The 12,995-nt window shown below is 36.7% G+C and overlaps 1 protein-coding gene across 1 annotated transcript in view; it reads right to left on the reverse strand.

The window, feature by feature from the left end:
• Positions 1-1,169: 1,169 nt before the first annotated feature.
• Positions 1,170-12,995, reverse strand: part of PLXNC1 (plexin C1) — a 69,045-nt gene continuing 57,219 nt past the window's right edge. Inside the window, exons 22-31 of the mRNA XM_087723350.1 lie at positions 12,246-12,423; positions 10,953-11,056; positions 10,723-10,777; positions 10,074-10,105; positions 9,876-9,983; positions 9,149-9,312; positions 6,419-6,566; positions 4,945-5,085; positions 3,513-3,587; positions 1,170-2,656 (exon numbers count right to left, since the gene is read on the reverse strand). Of these exons, the coding sequence (XP_087579476.1) occupies positions 2,552-2,656; positions 3,513-3,587; positions 4,945-5,085; positions 6,419-6,566; positions 9,149-9,312; positions 9,876-9,983; positions 10,074-10,105; positions 10,723-10,777; positions 10,953-11,056; positions 12,246-12,423 (1,110 nt within the window). The 3' untranslated portion in view covers positions 1,170-2,551. The remainder of the gene's footprint in view (positions 2,657-3,512; positions 3,588-4,944; positions 5,086-6,418; positions 6,567-9,148; positions 9,313-9,875; positions 9,984-10,073; positions 10,106-10,722; positions 10,778-10,952; positions 11,057-12,245; positions 12,424-12,995) is intronic.

Here is a 12,995-nt window from a genome sequence, read left to right on the forward strand (position 1 = left end):
GTGTTTAATTCAAGCTGGTTTAGAACCACCATCACCCCCTTTCCTTCCTGACTGCTGAATAAGAGTAATTCTCTTCAAAATGAAACTGAATTCAGGAAGTAAAGTCAGCAAGTCCTTCCCTTTCCCGTTAAAAATACAGCTGTAAGTGTGGGGAGGGAGGGATTGCTTATTTTCAAAGAAACCCTCTTGTATAGTTTTATTATGGTTTTATTTGATATCAAAACTAAATGTTAACTTTTTAAAATGTTATACTTATTTCTTGCCCAACTCTGATCCCAATGTAATCATTTTAATTGTGTGTGGGATGGGAACATACAAATTCATTGTATAATTTCTGAACAGATTTAGTTTGGAAAGCTCTGGTCTAACCTTCAGAGACATCCATGCTACGTAACATTCAGTTGTATGCTTCGCTCATTTCTATATTACTCATCCAATAATTAATAGGTAATTATTTTGGGGAGAAATGTTCAGCACCTGTTGGTAAATACATCACATTATGCATAATATTCTTTTAATTTTCTAAAATCTACTTTCCATATGATGTAAAACATTTTCTGAAAAAAGGAAAAAACAATATCGGCTTAATGCTTTGTTTTTTATTTTTACATAAATGTATTTAGTGAAAAATATTACAGGTCTCTTCTCTATCTGTCTACACCTTAGAAGAAACAATGTAAAAATAGCTTTTTCCTCCATTTTCCTATCTATTGGAACAGTGGTCTCAACCTTTTTGGTTTCACAGACTGGCAATGGCAGCCTGGGATGGTTTCAAGCACGCAACTTAATTCCGTACATGCGCAAATAAAGCTTCATGTGCTCGCCTACTGTTTGCGCTGCCCAGTTTCCAACGGGCTGAGGACTAGTACTAGTCTGCAGCCCGGGAGTTGGGGATCCCTGTATTAGAACACATCTATTTGTATATTGCAGAGCAAGCTAACCATACTGGCTTGGGAATTTGGGGAGTTGGAATCCACAAGTCTAAAAGTTGCCAAAGTTCTGCACCTTCGCCATAGAGAATCCTCAGCCTATAATGGCTAGTTAATCTTGCCAATGTCATTAGAATTTTCCTAGCAAGAAGTAATCGGACCAAAACCTGCTATTTGAGGCACTTTTAAGTTTTTCTATTTAAAATTTAAAAAATTGATACAGCAAATGCAAACATCTGCTGATGTGTTGCCTGTAAAAATTACTCTGAACAGGATGTGATAGGCAACCAAGGAAATCTCAATATTAGAGCATTTATATTTGAAGGCAAGGAGAGACTCTAGAGCAGGGGTGTCAAACTCTGAGCCCACAGGATGGATGTGTCACGCACTGGCCATGCCCACCTCTGGTTTAGCGAAGGGGGGGGGAGTCATAATACGTCACATGATGATGTGATGTTGCGTGTTTGGCACCCATGGTTTAGAGTGTGTATATAGCACTCCTTACACCAAACCTATCTATTCCTTGGATTCTGGTATAACTTTGGTGCACCACCCCAATCCCAGGAAAAGATACAACTTCCTGAAGGAGTTGCAGATAATATGCTTTTTCCTTCAAATGCAGACACTGCAGGGCCCTATAAAATATAGCTGAGAAAATTGATATTCCAATTTCAGGGAAGGCATAGACGCTGAGTGGAAGAGCCTACATCTACTTGATGCCCTCATTCATATTTACTTTATAGTCAATAATAAAATTATGATACATTTATGAATCTTCAGTTATTAAAAAACCCTCTTTGTAAATTTCATTTTTGCCCTTATATTTACAATGCTACAGTACAATATACTAATGAAAATACAGATGGGAAAGGCTGCCAGCTACATTTTTAAAAATTGCAGATACAGTGATGGAAGAATTTTGAAGTGTAGATTTGTGTTCGGAAGATAAGGAAACTGTCTTTGCAAACCCCTTTCATTATCATGTCAAGAAACTTACATGGATACGTCCATGACATTTTCAGTGATAGAGCTGGATATGAAACTGATGTTATCAAGAGGTGAATTGCATTGCTGTATCAATGTGCTGGGTGGAAATCTTCCCGTCCATTTCAGTCCCACATCACTTTTAGTTTTGCCACAATGTGCAACTAATTGGAGGAAGTTAAAAATCTGCACTTCGTTATAAAACCATGTAGCAGTTGAAAGTTCTCTAATTTTGATGCTCAGACTATGAATAACAAGAAAATACATTTGTGCTTATCAGAAACCAACTGAGATGTCTTTTAAGGCACATAAATTGCTGCTCAGTGACAGCATAGAAATTAAATAAATTTGTGAACTAAACTCAACCAGTTTGTTTATATAAGACCTGTATTTAAGGTTGTTTTTAATGCAAAAAAAAACTTGATTGTATCTGTATAGGAGGGAAGATCTGCATAGAGAGATTGCTTCAGATGCCAGCAGCAGTCAGATATACATCACAGTCCAGGTTCCACTTTGTTGACACATCTGAAAATGTCTGTTCCAATCTGAGGGCATCCGTTGTTGATTGTGTGGACAGAATTAATTGGCCAATATTTTGAATTTGGTTCCATAACAGCAGCAATTATAAAATTAAATTCCTAAGCCCATTTGCATTTTTTCTTTTCATCCATTAAACTTTTTATATTTAAGAGTTGCTGTTGAGCTTCTTCCAATCCTCGTTCTGTCTCTAATTTATTCAGTATCTATGAGAACAAAGGGATGTATGCTTATTTTGTTTATTTAAAAATAACATTTCCCCCCAATGTTAAAAAGTAAGCTCTGCTTAAGTAACCATTCCTTCTAAAGCCAGGCTATTTTTGCATCTTCTTTGGCAAGTTATTATTAATCACAAGATGAACACTTCTGTTGGCACTAGCAACCTCAATTAAAGTCACAAGTGTTTCTGTAAATACAACTCGAAAAGCAATAGATCTTAAGCGGAATCAACTATTCAATTATAAATACTGCCATATTGAGTGCTAAAACATTTTCATTACCTGCCAGCCAGATATAACATGCTTTTGAGATCATGAAAAAAATGTGATATTCAGCTCATTTGGAAACTAACTAGATTAAGTTAGTCTAGTAGTTAATCTACCTCACATGCCTTGACTCTGTCAAGCACTGGCCTTAAGAATAAAATGCAAGGTGCCTGGAGTAGAATAGAAAATAGAGTAGGGTAGAGGTAGAGGTAGAGTAGAATAGAATAGAACAGAACAGAACAGAACAAGAATATATGTAGATATATAGAAATAGAGCACAGGAACTCAGTCATAAAAAGGATCACAACCTATTGCTTCAGGGTCATTAATCTATATGAGTTATTAATCCTTAAGGGACAGTTTATTCACTTTCAGTTACTTTCTGTCCAGTTCCTCCCCTCCTCCCCTGTCCTAACTGCCAGTGCACACAGGAATTGTAGAGTTGAAAATTGCCTACATATGTGCATTGCTAATACAGTAACCACTCTCTTCCCTAATTAGAATGTATCTGAGCCATTCTATGGCTATGCCATTCAGTAGCCCACAACTAGCCATGCTAGATGATTAAGACTCTTACCTTATCAAAGTATCTTGCTATGTATTGGTAAATTTTATTCAAAGCCTCAGCCTCATTAAACTCATTTTCGTGTTTCTAGAAAAAAAAAGTTTGAGAAACTGTTTATATTTAAAGATACTATTATTATACAATTGTATCACAGCGGCCAGTTGTTTCGCCGGCTTTTGGAATAGCACCCAGTGTGCCAATTACCACTGGAATTACCACTGCTGGTTTGTGCCATAATCGTTGAATTTCGATTTTTCTATTATTATTATTATACAATTGTATCACAGTGGCCAGTTGTTTTGCCGGATTTGGCATTGGTTACTAGTTGGGCCCCATCCAGGGGCCTAGGACATCATAACGTATTTTCGTAATATGCGTGCAGATCCAAGCAGTGCGGCTTTTTGCATTTGACTGATGGTGATTTTGTCAATTTTTAACTGTTTTAACTGTAATTCCAGTGCTTTTGGAATAGCACCCGGTGTGCCAATTACCACTGGAATTACCACTGCTGGTTTGTGCCATAGTCGTTGAATTTCGATTTTTAAATCCTGGTATTTTCGATTTTTTCATGTTTTTTCATGTCGGCGACCTTGCTATCACCTGGTATTGCGATGTCTATGATTGTGACCTTATTTTTCTCAACCAGTGTGATGTCTGGTGTATTATGCGCCAGTATTTTATCCGTTTGTATATGGAAATCCCACAAGATCTTGACCATCTGATTTTTGGTGACTTTTTCAGGCTGATGTTCCCACCAGTTTGTTGCTATTTTAATATAATAATTTTTGCAGAAATTCCAATGGATCATTTGTGCTACTGAATTGTGCCGCAATTTATAATCAGTCTGCGCGATTTTTTTACAGCAGCTGAGTATGTGATCAACAGTTTCATCAGCTTCTTTGCAAAGTCTGCATTTGGCATCATCAGAGGATTTTTTCGATTTTGGCCTTAATGGCATTTGTGCGGATAGCTTGTTCTTGCACAGCCAGGATTAGTGACTCTGTTTCTTTCTTTAATGTACCTGCTGTTAACCATAACCAAGTTTGTTCACTGTTCACTTTATCTTTTATTTTTTCCAGAAATTGGCCATGCAGTGCTTTGTTCTGCCAACTCTCCATTCTTGATTTTATCACATCTTTTCTGTATTCTTGTTTCATCTGTTGGACCGTCAATAGATTTTTGTTCTTTACTTCGATTAATAGATGTTACTATTACTATTATTATTATTAATAATAATAATACCATTATTATTATCCATAGCACATAAAATTGTAAATAATGATTACAAGTAAATATAAAAAGACAATGGAAAATATTGCTGGAACCTTTGATATGTGTCTGAATAAATCCATTAATGGGAACTGTCCTTTAAATACAGTAAGACACAGCTCCATTTTCAATATACGTTTAAATTCCAACTACAGCAGAAATAATTGACCGATACCTGTGATTCCAGAATTAAAAATTCTTCCAACTCTGCTCTGGGCAGTGGAGGCAAATCCTTTATTGCTTTATAGAAAGCTTTAACTTCCTCTTTATAGAGTGGTATATCCTTAGCATACAGAAGTTTATTTGTTGGTGCTTCCTTTGAGGAGGAAGAAGAAAAAACATACCATAAAAGTTAGCAAGATGCCTCATTTGTTAGTGAACCCCCGTGTTGTTAAAATTAGGGAACAATGCATTATGGTCATGTCAGGCAATCTTGGTGGACATAACAGACTATTTGCAGGTTTACAACCATTCTCTGAAATTTCTTGAGTACAACATTTTAGGAAAAGTGTCTTATGGGACATCAGGGCCACCAGCGTCAAAGGAATGTAGCCTTCCAGCCAGAACAGGCAAATACATGCCTGGTTGTTGACAGATGCATCAAAACTTTCCTAGGAACAGAGATAAAAGAACTGGGAGCTCAGAAAGCCAGCATGGGGTCCTTTTCAGGACACAAAGGAAAGATAGGGCAGTTGATCAGCTCTAGAAGAAAAAGGCTTTTGCATTTGATCCCAATTTCTGACCGCAAACACCACCCCCACCCCCATTTGTCCTCTGGGCACCTGCCTGCCTATGAGTCTTCTCTTATAAAAGCCAACTTTGCTAAATGTAGCCCTTTCTCTAACTTATAATCGCAAGATTTTAGAGCAATTCGTGCAAAATTATCACAGTTTTCTGGTAATTGGGAAAAAATAATAATTTGTTCACCCAAACTGGCTAGATAACATCCCGAGTGATCCTAATCTAGCAGACATCATATCCAAGAAGCTAGTTTGTGAAGCTAATACATTCCTCTGTGCATGTTATGAAGCTATTCTAGAACACTATGGACATAGAAGATATGAAGCTATGTTCCCAAAAGAATGTGGACATGGATCAGGAAATATTTTTTCAGTGAGTCACATTTAAAGATGAAATGACCATTTTCAATAGGAATAGTGCAGTTCTTGGAAGACTATAATCCTGTTAATTTACTTATCTGAAAGTTAGTCCTAGACAAACTAACAGGACTTACTTTTTAATCCTGGGTTCTCTCTGAGCTTGGTTGTTTGCTTGCAAAATTCACACTAATTAGTACTCATGATGCTACCTAGTTGGGCAATGAAATGTCTGCAAGCAAACAACCAAACTCAAAGAGCACCAAGAATTCCTCTGTCAGGCTAAGCCAAAGAATGACAAATATTAATTCAGCCAGAATTCAGTTGTTTATTTGCTTACAAACAATGGACAGAATTTTGCTAGACTGAAGCCTTACTACTATTATACTAACAAGATGCTAGGGAGTGACTCCTAACTCTCTTCCTCTGTCTCCCATCCAATTCCAGACTGGGCTGCCTCTTGTCTCACCACCTCCCTTTCTGAATATGCTCCCTCCTTCCTGGGAAACTTAAAAAAGAGGCTCTTGGTATGCATGAAAAACAAGACACTACCTTTCCCAAATGTTGCTCTGACAGAGAAAATGCATCCATAAATGCTTGTGCAATGACTGACAGGCAGCCATCTATATGTGGAGTCTTTTTAATATCAAAGACAAATTGAGGATTCTTCAGAATATTCACCCAGAATCGAAGAGGCAGACTAGACAAAAAAGATATTTAAAAAAGTTATATTGAAATAATTAAATACAAATCCTTCATGGAAAAATCAGCAAATATTTACTATAAAAAAGACTAACCAAAAGTAATATAATTTTTTTTATTGTCAATTGATGAACACATTTTCAACATGCCCTGCAGTGCTAATACTTTTTGAAATTGTTACGTGTGTATGCATGCATGCATATATGTATATATTCAGTCCATACAATTTCTTTGCGATTCTGAATGTCTTGCACATTTTAAAAAGAGTAATATTAGAGATACAAATAAAAGGGACCCTGGCTGACTGGAGAACAATACAGCCAGCTATTCAGCAAACACAATAAACCAGTGGTGGCATTCAAAATTTTTTACTACAGGTTCTGTGGGCATAGCTTGGTAGGCGTTGTGTGGCTTGGTGGGCATGGCAGGAAAAGGATACTGTAAAATAGCAATAGCAGTTAGACTTATATACCGCTTCATAGGGCTTTCAGCCCTCCCTAAGCGGTTTACAGAGTCAGCATATTATTTTACCCACCTCGGAAGGATGGAAGGCTGAGTCAACCCTGAGCCGGTGAGATTTGAACAGCCGAACTGCAGTCAGCTGAAGTAGCCTGCAGTGCTGCATTTAACCACTGCGCCACCTCGGCTCTATTCCCTCCCCACTCCAGGGGAAGGTTATTTTAAAATCCCCATTTCCTCCTTATCAGCTAGGACTCAGAAGGCAGCAGAGGGGCAGACCAGTGGTGGGATTCAGCCAGTTCGCACCTATTCGGGAGAATGGGTTGGTAACTTTCTAAGCAGTTTGGAGAACTGGTTATTGGAAGAAATGTCATTTTGTTTTTTCCACTTTACAGGGCTAATCCTGTAAGGAGGGCAGGAAGGAAACATTCTGGTGTTGTTTCTAGCCTCATCTTTATCACCCTGCTTACAGAAACTGCCTCTCTGGTTAACCCTTATTACATTGTAACAGCTAAGGCGAAGCGCCCATCAATGTGAGTGATGTTGAGTTGGCCATTCCCACCGAGTCACATGACCACCAAGCCCCACCTACCCTGCTGGTCATTAGGGCAGAGAACCAGTTGTTAAATTATTTGAATCCCACCACTGGGCCAGACAGGTGGTATTTACCGGTTCTCTAAACTACTAAAAATTTCCGCTACCACTTCTCCAGAACTGGTCAGAATATGTTGAATACCACCCCTGCAATTAACATAAAGAAAGGCTTTGAGGAACAACCATGTTTTTAGAAGTTTCGTAGATTTTTAAAAGTTTCCACAGGAACAAAATAGCCTGCTTTCTCAGCCCCACAAGATGGCACTGTTTAATCTTTGGGGCTCAAAGCACACCCATCTTGCTTGTTCACACTGGATGGGCAGAAACAATTGGAGATAAGCAGCCTATCAGAAAGCCAACTTTAGCCAGGCCAAGTACTTTCTTACGCTGCTGCATTCTTGAAACAGCTGTGGCTTCTGAATGGTTTTTAAAGGTGGTCCAATCCAGAGCATGTTATAATAATCTAATTGTGAAATGACTGGTTAGGGAGTGACGATCAGAGGGGCCTCATAGTTCAGGAAACTGGTGCATTAGACGCTCTTCAAGCAGGAACTGAGAGTCCAGGAGGAACCCCAGATTTCACACCATCTCAAATGAGGAAGTACATCCCACTGATGTGGGGGAGGGGCTTGAGTAAACAGCCACTTGGTTTTCTCAAGACTGAGACTGAATCAGTTTACTCCATCCATATCCATATAGCTGGAGGCATTAGGCTAGGACTTTAATGGTGTCACTTTACCAATCCAGAGTCAATATATAACTGGTTATCACCATTAGATTGATAACACCTGACCTCAAACTGACAGTTGAACTTACCCAGCAATTTTATGTATATGTTAAACATGACAATTTCATGTATTATAGAATGGAAGAGAGCCTGTAGTACCTAACGAGTCCTGCCCAATTAACATCAGTTGATACTAGTTGCAGAGAAAAGAGGAAATTGTAAAATATGCTTTCCACCCCATGCTCAGAGTGAATCTGAAAGGATACCATAGTCAATGGTATCGAAAGTGCATGATAAATTTTAAAAAACCACCAGTATCAATATACCACCTCAGTATTGGCTTCATCACTGGTCATCAACAAATGCAACAATGTTACCTATGTACCAAATGTGCCCTGAAAACTGACTGAAATGTATTCAAAATAACTGTTTTCCCAGGATCCTCTGAAGTTGAACTTCAACCACCTTCTCCATCATCTTCCCTAAAAGGGCATAATTGCCCAGACTTTTGGACCCCATAATGATTTCTTGAGTATAGGACACACAACAGCTTCCTTCAAGGCCCAAGGGAGATACCCTTTATTCAAGAAGGCCAACACCAATGCACACATCCAACCACAAGTTACCTCATGAGCAGCTTTAATCACAGAAGAGGAATGTGGCTGAGCTAATAGGCTTGTTCACTTTCTAAGGAATCACAGAATCAAATTAAATAATCCCCCAGAACTATAAACAACTTTTTCTGCCAAAAAGCAAGAATTTGCTATATGTTGCCAAGTTACAGTGAGCACATAAATTACCTGTTGGTTTTCCATATATGAACCACATCAGGATCTGTAATTTTTTTATTTTCAGCCTGAGCATCCAGAAAATCAAAAAAATATTTAATAGCAACTGGGACTTTATTGTTGGGCAAATTCCAAATGCTTCTAAAGAGCTTTTCAACAGTTGAGTGGATAGCAACCTGTGGCAAAACAAAAAAGTATTTCATTACTCAATGTGTGTGTGTGTGTGTGTGTGTGTTTTCATCTAGGAAGATTGACACAATATACACTATATTGCCAAAAGTATTCGCTAACAAATGATTCTGATTATGTGGATGGGTGAGCGAATACTTTTGGCAATATAGTGTATGTGATTTTCCTCAATCTCCACACTTTATCCTCACAATCATTTGATGAAGTGTCATGAATGCAACCCTTCTTAGAGCTGCTCTATGTGTAATTGAGTCTCAATTTATGTAAGTCAAAGGGGGAGTCTTCTTATATATATATATGGATGTGCACAACTATGATTTAGTGCATAATTATATATACTTAATGATGCCAGTATTCAATTATATATAAAGCATTTCCAAAATGCTGTTGCTTTAGATATGAAATAAAAAGGTTTGTCATATATTCTTTTTCCCAGTGCTTTTTAGCCTTCAAATGCAAGCAAGACATTTTGTAAGGTAATAGAATATACAGTGAATAATTATAGCATTAAATCATTCTTTTATGATTAGAAATAGAACCTTGGAGTCACCTTAGTAGAGAGAAGTTTAGTCAGATACATTTCTTTGACTTTAAATTTTTGTTTTCCTTTATTGTTTGCATTCTGGGTTTCTTTGGCTGCTTCTGCATCTGGTAATATCTATAAGAAAGGTTTACACAGATGTTCATGGAAATGCTGCGATTAAGGAGCTAAACAAATGACTAATTACTAGGTATTAAGCTGACTTACCAGATGGCAATAGTCCTCAGAATATTCTCCATCTGGTCAACATGGTGAAGAGGGGGGGGGGGAGGATAAACATAAAGATCAAGCTATGACCTAGAAAGTAGGCTGATGCTCATGAAAAATGCACTGAAACATGCATGGTTAGCTAAATTTATTCTTATTCAGATTACTGCCAATGTAGATGGTAAGATCTTTAATCATGGAAGTCCTTTCTATTAATTGGTGCAATTAATATTTAAGTGGAAATAGATGCTTGCTTACAAATATAAGAAAATAGTAATCCCAACATCTGGAGGGAGTAAATGTTTACTCAATTAGTTTTCAATTAGTTTTTCAAAATTGGGTTTACCAGGAGTTGATTTTTGCAAGGCATGAAATATTCAATTTGTCTTCCATATTGTTCGATTTGGAGAGAATTAAAATCCTGGACTGGGCAAATGAGCATATCATACAGCTGCCCAATATTGAGAACAGAATGTTTAATTTTTCTTCTTTAGTTCTTATTATATTACTGTATATCTAAAATTAGTTCTATATTCTCAGTTCATATGAACTTCTGAATTGAATTCAATTCAGTTATAATTATAATTCAAAGAATTACCACAAATTTTCAAAAATCCAAAATATTATATAAATGTGTTATTTGTTTTACCAGCTGATATATCTTGTTTCTTCTTAAATACTGTAATTGTTGCTCCGTCTGAAATCTGAAATTACACAATAAAGCATCTTTCTTACTTTTCTTGAAATCTGTATCAAATTGTCATACTTTACATGTTCTCTGCATGTTAACAAAATGAAAATACATGTTATAAATTAACATCTGCGTAATACTCCCCTAACAAAGGGAAATGTTCAACACATTTGGATGTTTATTCTTACCCCATAATGGCCTATGGTGTTCAGTTTAGTAACTCTATTTTCCAAAATCACGGAGGAACCATCTACATCAAGAAGTTCTTTTGTTTGGGAACCTGATTCAAGAGCTGACAACACAAATAAAATAGTTAATCTGCACTTAGTTTTAAAAAGGTAAGAGTGGCCTTTCCCTGTTAAATTAAAGCAGAATATTATGTGAAGCAAATGTTATGCTTTTTGTATAGTATTGTTTATTTTATACGGTGCACATAAAAGCTGTCACTTGCAATTGTATCACATTCCTTCCCTAGTCGTTTCTTCACTTTCCCCCAAATTATTTATCACAGTGGAATTTTGTGAAAAACTTCGAAGTGACTATGTAAGTGTGCTATTGTCACTGCTGAAAGGGATATTGCCAGTACATATTCTAGGTCAACAAAAATTGCTCACTAATTGTAGCATTATCCTAGCACACTATTTGTGCCCAATGCTACATACTTGCTCATTGATGCAATTTAGAATTTTTATGATAGGATCAATTTTATTTGATTTTATTACTTTCCATTTGTCTGTAACAACCTGAATGGCTAGTAATTTATAAAAAACACAGTAAAAAATAAAGTTCAGACCCAACAATGTATTAAATCCTAACAGGATAACTGAGTAAATCCTAACACCTCACGGACTCCAACTAACCTCCCAGCCCCCATACCTGGAATCAAATCCAAGCCTTAAAACTTTCTGACAAGTCAGCCGGGTCATGGTCAGCCTAATCTCTATGGCTGCAATAGAGAAGGATCACTTTCTGAGTCCTATAAGATGACATTCTGTAACTGATGGGACTCACAACATGCCCCAGATGGAAACAAATGGGGAAAGACAGTTCTACAAATAAAGCCCAGGCTGTGGAAGGTTTTGTTTGTTTGTTCAATTTATATAGCCTCCCTCTCTCCAACATGCTTGTTATAGCTGATAATCAGCACCTTGAATTGAATCTGAAAGATTTCGGAGAGTGGTGCAGCTTGCAGAGCAAAGGCATAACAGGGGTGCATTTCTATTGTGCTTTTTTTAAGCAAAAAGCCACGAATGTATTTATAAAAAAAATCCAAGATGTATTCAGATAATAAATTATACTAAATAATTTCAACATGTTAATCTTATAGTTAATATGTTAAATAGAAAAATAATAATGTTTAGTTTATAAAAATAAAAATCATACTATTAAAAGTAAAAAATAAAAACAATATAGTTTTGGAGCAACAAAAACAAAAAGCTATTTTTGAATTTATAACAAGTAAAGCACTATTAGCATCTTACTCAGGCCCATTTCACTTAGCTGGAGACCATAGAGGGATCCGTTCTTGTTCAGAAAGGCCTGTAAGATCTTCTCTTTGGCCTGCCCAATGGTGTCACAATCCAATATTTTAACTTGGATATTCTGAGTAGTGCCACTGGACTCATTTTCTTGGATATTTTCAAAGGCAACATTTAATACCTGGAAAAGTGAATATTCATTCAAAGTGACTTAAAAGTTGAAACTGGATAGAAAATACACATAAGAATTATTAGGAATATCTAACAGGAAAGATGGCATTCACTGATTTCTAAAATATTACCATATTTCCTCCAAATGCACATTCTTATTTCTTCAGATACCTACATAATGAACAACTTTCACACACAATCTTTCCCTGTTTTCTTTCTTTATTACTTCTTATGTCCTACCACTGCTTGTCCAATGTTTTCATTCTGCTTTCCATAATTCATTCTGTGCAATTCATTTTTCCTATACGATCCAGTCTTTGTCAGATAAACTCCATAAAATCCACCATCTCCAAGATTTCGGAGTAGTATTTTTGGTTAGTATTTATATCCTGTAGTATTTATTTAGGGTAGTACTTATTATTACTCCAGTAATTCAAGGTAACAGATGACAGTTTGCTGAGTTTTACTTTATTATGTTCTCAAATCTACAGCTAAAGGAAAAACAATCACCAGGGCTTTTTGCAGACACATAGGAAGTAATCCACAGGCTTTTTAGAATTCCCATCATCTTCAGACTAAACT

This window comes from Thamnophis sirtalis, unplaced genomic scaffold, assembly GCF_051295495.1.
Source record: "Thamnophis sirtalis isolate CommonGarterSnake01/CBP01778 unplaced genomic scaffold, rThaSir2_p1.2 scaffold_9, whole genome shotgun sequence".
Lineage (NCBI taxonomy): Eukaryota > Metazoa > Chordata > Lepidosauria > Squamata > Natricidae > Thamnophis > Thamnophis sirtalis.